Source organism: Scyliorhinus torazame, chromosome 23, assembly GCF_047496885.1.
Source record: "Scyliorhinus torazame isolate Kashiwa2021f chromosome 23, sScyTor2.1, whole genome shotgun sequence".
In the NCBI taxonomy this organism is placed as follows: Eukaryota; Metazoa; Chordata; class Chondrichthyes; order Carcharhiniformes; family Scyliorhinidae; genus Scyliorhinus; species Scyliorhinus torazame.
Genome location: NC_092729.1, coordinates 48,082,089 through 48,092,024, shown reverse-complemented (window position 1 = coordinate 48,092,024; position 9,936 = coordinate 48,082,089). Strand labels below are relative to the sequence as shown.

Below are 9,936 nucleotides of genomic sequence, written 5' to 3'. Positions count from 1 at the left end.
GGCTCAGAACTGTGCATGAAACGTCGCATGCTTTCTTCCATGGGTCCAGCCAAACCAATTATTTCCTTAGTCTTTGTTGGACATCCACTGTCTCCAGCACAGTAAGGTATTCCTCAATCATTACAGCTACAGTTCACGTTTCCACACCCCACCCCATCTATCTCTCGCTCTGTCACACACACAGACACACACGCACATACACACATGTAACTCACATACACGCGGACTTATCTATCTTCCCTTTATGTTTTCCCTTAACATCTTGCACACGGAGGTACCTATTCCGAACAAACAAACACACAGACAAAGAATAGTGATTGGCTAATCAGTCCTCTGGCCTGCGTCAGTAATTTCTCACTGACTGGAGCAGCACGTATGAAATCATGCTTCTCTATTTTAGTGCTAAACGCATCTCCCGGTATTCGGTTCATGCTATTATATCTTACTGGTGGTGATTTGTTTTTCCTGACTACCAAACTGTAGTGTTTGTTCATACCCTCATCAACTGTACGAGCAAGCCTTCTCGCTAGAATCTCCTCCCGTCTCCTTGATGGAGCAATCTGCCCGAGTTTCAGATGTCACTTCCCCCCCCCACCCCCCCCAGATGCATTCACAAGTTTTGATCTGATTTGATTTATTATTATCACATATATTAGTATACAGTGAAAAGTGAATTGTTTCTTGCATGCTGTATCCACAACGCATACCGTACATAGGGAAGGAAGGAGAGACTGCAGAATGTAATGTTACAGTCATAGCTCGGGTGTAGAGAAAATATCAACTTAATTCGAGGTATGTCCATTAAAATGTCTGACGGCAACAGAGAAGAAGCTGTTCCTGACTCGGTTGGTACGTGACCTTAAACGTTTGTATCTTTATCCTGATGGAAGACTGTGGGAGAGAGGTGCGTGAGGTCCTTAATTATGTTGGCTGCCTCTCCGAGGCAGCGGGAATTATTGACAGGGTCAAAGGATGGGAGGTGATTTGCGCGTTGGAGTAGGCTCCATTCACGACCTTTTGTAGTTTTCTGCGGTCTTGGGCAAAGCAAGATGCATACCAACCTGTGAACAACCGGAAATAATGCTTTCTATGGTGCATCTGTAAATGTCGGTGAGAGTCGTAGCTGACATGCCAAATTTGCTTAGTCTTCTGAGAAAGTAGAGTCGTTGGTGGGCTTTCTTAACTATAGAGTCGGCATGGGAGTCCAGGACAGGTTGTTGGTGAACTAGACAGCTAAAAACCTGAAGCTCTCGACCCTCTGTACATCGTTCCCACTGATGTATACAGGGGCACGTTCTCCACTACGCTTTCTGAAGTCGATGACAATCTCCATCGTTTTGTTGACATTGAGGGAGAGATTATGGTCGTTGCACCAGTTCGCCAGGTTGTTTGATATCTGACCCAATGTGGTGGTGTCATCAGCAAATTGGAAAATCGAGTTGGAGGGGAATTTGGCAACACAGTCATAGGTGCATAAGGAATATAGTAGGGGCTGGCGCCAAAGCCTTGTGGGGCACCGGCTTTGAGGATGATCGTGGAGGAGGTGTTGTTGCCTATCTTTACTGAGTTAGGAAGTTCGAATCGCAGCGGGAGGAGCCGATGCCCAGGCCACATAATTTCGAGATGTCTTTCGCAAGAGTAATTGTGTTGAAGGCTGAGCTGTAGTCAATAAATTAGAGTCTGACATAGGTGTCTTTGTTATCTAGGTGTTCTAGCGTTGAGTGCAGGGCCAGGCAGATGCCGTCTGCTGTGGAATTGTTTCAGCGGTACGCGAACTATAGTGGATCAAGGCATTCCGGGAGGCTGGATTTGATTTGTGCCATGACTAATCTTTCGAAGCACTTCATGATGATGGATGTCAGACCCACTGGACGATAGTCATTAAGACACGCTGCTTGGCTTTTCTTTGGTACAGGCATGATGATATTCTTCCTGAAGCAGATAGGGACCTCAGATTGTTGGAAAAAGAGTTTGAATTTTGTCTGCGATTACCCCCGCCAGCTGATTCCCGCACGACCTGAGTCCTCGTCCGGGTACCTCATCCGGTCCAGTGGCTTTCCGTGTGTTGACCTTTGAGAAGGCTACTCTGACATCTGCAATGATAAGAAGTCTTACAAGACCAGGTTAAAGTTCAACAGGTTTGTTTCGAATCACTAGCTTTCGGAGCACAGGTCAGGTGAATGGGTTACTGTGCTCACTCCAGTCCAAAGCCGGAAACTCCACATCATCTGCAATGGCGACCTCGGATACAAGTTCATTCGAGGCTTCTGGGTTGGACGGCGTGGCCTCTTGCTCTAAGCCTACTAAGAACGCGTTGTGCTCATCAGGGAGGGTGCGTTGCAGCGGGCGATTTTATATACCTTTATCTTGAAGCCCGTTATGTCTTGCAGACCTTGCCATTGTCGGCGGGGTTCCATATGGCTAGCCTGGAACTGGAGCTTGGCCAGTACTGTCTTTTGGCATCTTTGATGAATCTCCTTACATCATATCTGGCTTTCTTGTATAGGTCAGGGTCGCCATCTTGAACGCCTCAGACCTATACTTCAGCAAGCAGTGTTCATCCAGGTTTTCCGGTTGGGAAACATACGGATTTACTTCTCTTTTCGTTAAATTTTAGAGTGCCCAATTATCTTTTTTTCAAATAAGGAGCAATGTTTAGTGTGGTCAATCCACCGAACCTGCACATCTTTGGGTTGTAGGGGTGAAACTCACGCAGACATGGGGCAAATGTGCAAACTCCACATGGTTAGTGACCCAGGGCCCAAGTCCTCAGTGCCGCAGTCCCACTGCTATGCACTGCGCCACACGACGCCCTGCGGGTTTACTTCTTTGGCATATAGTCTTCTACACATTTACTAATGCATTCAGTTACTATCGTGGCGGACTCCTTCAGGCTGGTCGCAAAGTTTTTGAATACTGCCCAATCCACTTACTCTAAGCAGTCGAGTAGGAGATCATCCGATTCCTCATACCAACATTGCAGGACTTCCTATGGCGAATTCTCCCGCTTCCGTTTTTGCTTATAAGCCGGGAGCAGGAGCACAGCCTTGTGTTCAGATTTGCCAAAGAGTGGGCGGCCGAGAGACCGGTAGTTATGTTTGACAATTGTGCAGCAGTGGTCCAGGATGTTTAGGCCTCTAGTGGAACAGGTGACATGCTGGTGGTAACTTGGTCGTAGGCTCTTGTGCTTGGCCAGATTGTGGTCCCCATCTACGATGAACAAGGCATTGGGATGTTTCATTTCAAGGCTATTTGTGGTGGTGTATATTTGGTACAGCGCGATTTTCACATTCGCATGGGGAGGGATGTAAACTACGGTCAGGATAACGGAACTGAACCCCCGCGGAAGGTAGTAGGAGCGGCATTTTAGCGTCAGGTATTTGAGCGACAGGTATTTGAGGTCCGGGGAGCAGAAATTCGCCAGTATTGCATTATCGACGCACCAAGAGGTGTTGATTAGGAGGAAGATCCCATCTCCCCTTGCCTTGACTAAGGCTGCCGCCCTGTCCATTCAGTGGATTGAAAAGCCCGCTGGCTGCAGGGCACCGCCAGCTGAAGGAGGAGTGAGCTAGTTTCCGTGAAACAGAACACACTGCAGTGCCTCAGTGTCTTTGAAAAGTGAATCTGGCTTTAGAACATAATAAGAACATAAGAACTAGGAGCAGGAGTAGGCTACCTGGCCCCTTGAGCCTGCTCCGCCATTCAGTGAGATCATGGCTGATCTTTTGTGGACTCAGCTCCACTTTCCAGCCCGAACACCATAACCCTTAATCCCATTATTCTTCAAAAAACTATCTATCTTTATCTTAAAAACATTTAATGAAAGAGACTCTACTGCTTCACTGGGCACGGAATTCCATAGATTCACAACCCCTTGGGTGAAGACGTTCCTCCTAAACGCAGTCCTATATCTACTTCCCATTATTTTGAGGCTATGCCCCCTATTTCTGCTTTCACCCGCCAGTGGAAACAACCTGCCAGCATCTATCCTGTCTGTTCCCTTCATTATCTTATATGTTTCTATAAGATCCCCCCTCATCCTTCTAAATTCCAACAAGTACAGTCCCAGTCTACTCAACCTCTCCTCGTAATCCAACCCCTTCAGCTCTGGGATAAACCTCGTGATTCTCCTCTGCACACCCTCCAGTGCCACTATGTCCTTTCTCAAGTAAGGAGACCAAAACTGAACACAATACTCCAGGTGTGGCCTCACTAACACCTTATACAACTGCAGCCAGAACCTCCCGAGTCTTAAACTCCATCCCTCTAGCAATGAAGGACAAAATTCCATTTGCCTTCTTGCCTTCCTGTTGCAACTGTAAACCAACTTTTTGCGACTCATGCACTAGCACACCCAGGTCTCTCTGCACAGCAGCATGTTTTAATATTTTATCATTTAAATAATAATCCCTTTTGCTGTTATTCCTACCAAAATGGATAACCTCACATTTGTCAACATTGTATTCCATTTGCCAGTCCCTTGCCCATTCACTTAACCTATCCAAATCCCTCTGCAGACTTTCAGTATCCTCTGCAGTTTTTGATTTACCATTTATCTTGGTGTCGTCTGCAAACTTGGACACATTGCCCTTGGTCCCCAACTCCAAATCATCTATGTAAATTGTGAACAATTGTGGGCCCAACACTGATCCCTGAGGGACACCACTAGCTACTGATTGCCAACCAGAAAAACACCCATTGATCCCCACTCTTTGCTTTCTATTAATTAATAAATCCTATATCCATGCGACTACTTTCCCCTTAATGCCATGCATCTTTATCTTATGCAGCAACCTTTTGTGTGGCACCTTGTCAAAGGCTTTCTGGAAATCCAGATATACCACATCCATTGGCTCCCCGTTATCTACCGCACTGTTAATGTCCTCAAGGAACTCCACTAAATTAGTTAGGCATGGCCTGCCGTTTATGAACCCATGCTGCGTCTGCCCAATGGGACAATTTCCATCCAGGTGCCTCGCTATTTCTTCCTTGATGATACAGTCCAGCATCTTCCCTACTACCGAAGTTAAGCACACTAGTCTATAATTACCCGCTTTCTGCCTACCTTCTTTTTTAAACAGTGGTGTCACGTTTGCTAATTTCCAATGCCCCGGGACCACCCCAGAGTCTAGTGAATTTTGGTAAATTATCACTAGTGCATTTGCAATTTCCCTCGCCATCTCCTTTAGCACTCTGGAATGCATTCCATCAGGTCCAGGACACTTGTCTGCCTTTAGCCCCATTAGCTTGCCCATCACTACCTCCTTGGTGATAACAATCCTCTCAAGGTCCTCACCTGTCATAGCCTCATTTCCATCTGTCACGGCCATATTATTTGTGTCTTCCACTGTGAAGACCGACCCAAAAAACCTGTTCAGTTCCACAGCCATTTCCTCATCTCCCATTATTAAATCTCCTTTCTCATCCTCTTAAGGACCAATATTTACCTTAGCCACTCTTTTTTGTTTTATGTATTTGTAGAAACTTTTACTATCTGTTTTTATATTCTGAGCAAGTTTACTCTCATAATCTATCTTACTCTTCTTCATAGATTTTTTTAGTAGCTTTCTGTTGCCCCATAAAGATTTTCCAGTCCTCTGGTCTCCTACTGATCTTTGCTACTTTGTATGTTTTTTTCTTCAATTTGATACTCTCCATTATTTCCTTCGATATCCACGGTCGATTTTCCCTCTTTTTACCATCCTTCCTTTTTGTTGGTATAAACCTTTGCTGAGCACTGTGAAAAATCACTTGGAAGGTTCTCCACTGTTCCTCAACTGTTTCACCATCAAGTCTTTGCTCCCAGTCTACCTGAGCTAGTTCTTCTCTCATCCCACTGTAATCTCCTTTGTTTAAGCACAAAACACTAGTGCTTGATTTTACCTTCTCACCCTCCATCTGTATTTTAAATTCCACCATATTGTGATCGCTCCTTCTGAGAGGACCCCTAACTATGAGATCCTGAATCAATCCTGTCTCATTACACAGGGCCAGATCTAGGACCGCTTGTTCCCTTGTAGGTTCCATTACATACTCTTCTAGGAAACTATCGCGGATACATTCTATAAACTCCTCCTCAAGGCTGCCTTGACCGACCTGGTTAAACCAATCGACATGTAGATTAAAATTCCCCATGATGACTGCTGTACCATCTCTACATGCATCTGTTATTTTTTTGTTTATTGCCTGCCTCACCATAATGTTACTATTTGGTGGCCTATAGATGACTCCTATCAGTGACTGTTTCGCCTTACTATTCCTGATTTCCACCCAACTGGATTCAACCTTATCCTCCCTTGCACCGATGTCATCCCTTACTGTTGCCCGGATGTCATCCTTAAATAACTTTAAATAAAATTAAGTTTGTCGAGTTTGTTTTCCGGAGATTGGACATTAGCTCGGAGTAAGCAAGACAGAGGGGCTTTGGGCCAGCGTTATTTCACTCTCTCCCGCAGGCCTGCACGTTTTCCACGCTTCTTGGAGTTACTGCTTCTTTTCGAGCTTGGAGACAGTGAGAGTATGCAGTGTTAAGGACATAGTTGTGTCCAATGAGGTTCTTCACTCTTGTTGGTGTGTGGATGGAGGATGTGTTCCCTTCCAGTTCCTGCGTCGGTAGATGGGTCTTCGCGGTCGAGCGTTCCGGTTCTCTGTTGGGCTGCGGTTTTGCTTCACAGGTCGGTGGATGTCCAGAGCACGCTTGGCATTGATGGGTCAAAGGCCGATAAGTGGATGACGTCTCTTGTGTCGCGGTGCGGATGAGGCGATGGCCGGGTCCGTGTGTTCGTGTCTGCAGGGTCCTTTTCCAGATCACGGCCTTCCTTCAGAGGTAGACGACCTCTAGACCTGCAAGGAAATTTAAAAGTGCAGTATTAGTGAATGTTAGGCTGTGGAAGTTGATGTTTAGGAGTGTGGGACGACTGTAGAGTAGGGGAGTGGAGAGAATGCTTGGGGCCTACAGGTCGTCCCAGTTGTCCGGGTGAGAGGTATTGGGGGCTGGGGCGGAGTGGGTTCCATCCACTTGGATGTTTGTCTGGTCGTTGGAGAGCAGCAGCGTCAAGTTCCCATCTTCGGCGGTGTTTTCCAGGTTTCTGGGAGATCGCAAAGTGAAGGCCAGGACATCTCGGGTGCTTTACCGGTCTCTGGAAGTCGGTGTAAGGGAATCCCGAGGCCTCGGACTGCACCGTCGGCAGCTGATCCCACATGGTCGGTTGGTCCAGGTCGAATCACGTCATCAGTTTCAGATGTCTCCAGGGTCCCAAGGATCGCCTTAGCTGTAAATGTTTGAATTAGAATATTGCTAGAGAGTTTAAACGAGTTAGAATTAAGTTTTGGAAACTAGAACGAGAGTAAAAGATGGAATTAGAGGGTATTCTGGGCACAGCTTGCAAGAAGTCGCCTCGCCCCGACGCCATTTTTGAATGTTTTTCTTTTCGCAAGAAGCTGTAGCATTCCTTCCTGTTGTAACTTTCCAGCCACATGATCGCCAGCGTCCATACTCAGTTACGCCTGATACTGGTAGTGATCTGAATATTCGCTGATATCCTTTCCTGCTTGTTAATTTCCAACCAGCCCCCTAAATGTTGATGAGGGCACTCCCTCCTTCCGTTGACATATTTGGTTGGTACCGATAGAAGCCACGTTTTCTGACCGCCCACCTCCCCACCGCAGGCGCTCATTAAGACCCCCAACCCCAACCATCTCAGAGAGGTGGGAGGCAACACACCACTAAAGATTCACTGCTGCGAATGCACAATCGGCAAGATGTTGAACCGTCAATTGAATGATCTGTCACTTTGTATTCAAAACTTGGTAGTCTGTCCCTCACACCCTGAGCAGCTGAACGACACTTGACTATTGTGCTCCCCATGGGAACTGCCATCTTCATCAGTACTCAGAGCTCAACGGTTGTTGGAGAGTGTGATACACTCAGGAAACTCCTACATTGTGTGCCTTTACACTTTCTGACTGCCTGGTGGGCACACCTACCTACTCTCCCTGTTCCCGAACAAATGCTCTGCTGGCCATGTTTATCAACGAGATATCCATGCAGGCGGCATGGTGACGTATTGCTTTCCACTGATGCCTCAGGGCACTGAGGACTCGCGTTCGAGCCCGGTCCCGGGTTACTGTCCACGGGGAGCTTGAGCATTATCCCCATGTCTGCGTGGGTTTTACCACTACAACCGAAAGATGTGCGGGGTAGTTGGATTGGGAACGATAAATTGCCCCTTCATTGGGGACAAAAACAATTAAAATAAAATAAAACAAGTCTTGGCATCACCAGCATGGATTAATTTGGTTGGCAAAACACCACTATTGCTGGAATCAATCACACCAGCCGACGCAGTCACGCCAACACCAGATGCACATTCAGTAGCAGTACTAGAACCAAGCGCGGGTGCTCCAGCCGACATTGCACCAACCGCAATAGGACCAGACAAAACGGCAGCAGCAACGCTTGAATCGGCCACCTCGGCACCAGCAACTGCTCACTCCGACCCTCAACCCAGAATCTTAGATTAGTTTGCGTGCTCTACGAATTTGACGTTTCCAATCATGCTGTGCTCATGAATTAGTTTCAGTTCCTTGGATCGTTTAATGTTGCAATGGAAGCCATTAATGGCTGGCATTTATCTATTGATTAACAACGTCCGCTGTTAAGGACGGCAGCAGGATCCGAAGGTGCAGCAGAATAGCCCTGAGAAACACTTCAGAATTGGAAACTAATAACTGAAAGAACACGTTCGAGTGAAGGTCAGCACTGAGAATGTACGAATATATATCTAGCGAATATATATCATCATCCACAATGTCCTGTAAGCTCCCCAAGACATCATTAACTCCAGCACCAGCGAGGCAACTTATCATCCTGGAGCCTCAGATACGGTCACAGAAACGACTATCTGTTCCTATTACAATCTAATCCCCCTATGAATATTATTTTCCTAAACCTATTACACCTCCGCTTTGCATCAAACCCGACCGCGGTGCACCAAATTTGACTGTTGCTGTTCTCCCCTGAGAGGCCAGTCCCATCAACAGTATCCAGCTTGTTATATCTGTTTTTACAAGAGAATGGTCACAGGCGATTCCGCCACTTACTGCCTAACACTCTAGCTCTGCGAGGTGGCCACCCATTCACTTCATGCCTGCGAAGTCTCAGCTGTGGTGTAACGACCTCTCTACACGTGTTATCTCCGGCACTCTGCGCCTCACAGGCGCTCAAAGTGTCCTCTTCCGCTGCTCCAGCTCAGAACTCGAGGCTTCCAGCAGCTATAGTTGGTATCACGTCCCGCACACATGCTTGCCCCGGGCGTTGGACAAGTTCCCGGCTTCCTACATGGACAAAAAGCAGCGAACCACGGTTTTGATCTCTCCTGCCATGATTAACCCATTAAATTAAACCTTTGAAAGATGATGGATATTACATGATATCTAATTCTCTATGACCCTTCATTCCTTGCCCTGGCTACGATCAATTATAGCCCTTACAATTTAGGAATCACAGAAGGTATGTTCAACAATAAGTGACAAAGTTGTAACGACTTAACGTACTTACCCACTACTTGGGGTTAATCCGCTCTCTCCCTTGTAGCCTCAGCTGCATCTGAGCAAGATCGCTCTCTGAAGATTTACAAGTTACAAGGTGTGGAGAAAAAGCGAAGAGCACCACTTCCCGCACTGCAATGAATTCCCACTGCTTCAAATTCCCAAGTTTAAAACTATCTCTGCTCAATGCGCTTTCCAGCCCTTGACGTAAAAAGAGCTGAGGTGGTTTGAGATGACTCAGAGACTCACACACCAGTTAACCTTCAAAAATAAGTAATCAAAACCTCTTGATTCCTAATCGGGCATTGGATGATGGACAGATAACTGCCAATCAGCTCCCTTGATGGGGCAGTTCCTTACCATCATGTTAACTGACTACTAAACTTA

The 9,936-nt window shown here is 46.6% G+C and overlaps 1 protein-coding gene across 1 annotated transcript in view; it reads left to right on the top strand.

The window, feature by feature from the left end:
• The first annotated feature begins 794 nt into the window (after nt 1-794).
• The window catches only part of LOC140399553 (uncharacterized), a 54,379-nt gene continuing 45,237 nt past the window's right edge, over nt 795-9,936 (top strand). Inside the window, exon 1 of the mRNA XM_072489097.1 lies at nt 795-849. Coding sequence (XP_072345198.1) covers nt 795-849 — 55 coding nt within the window. The remainder of the gene's footprint in view (nt 850-9,936) is intronic.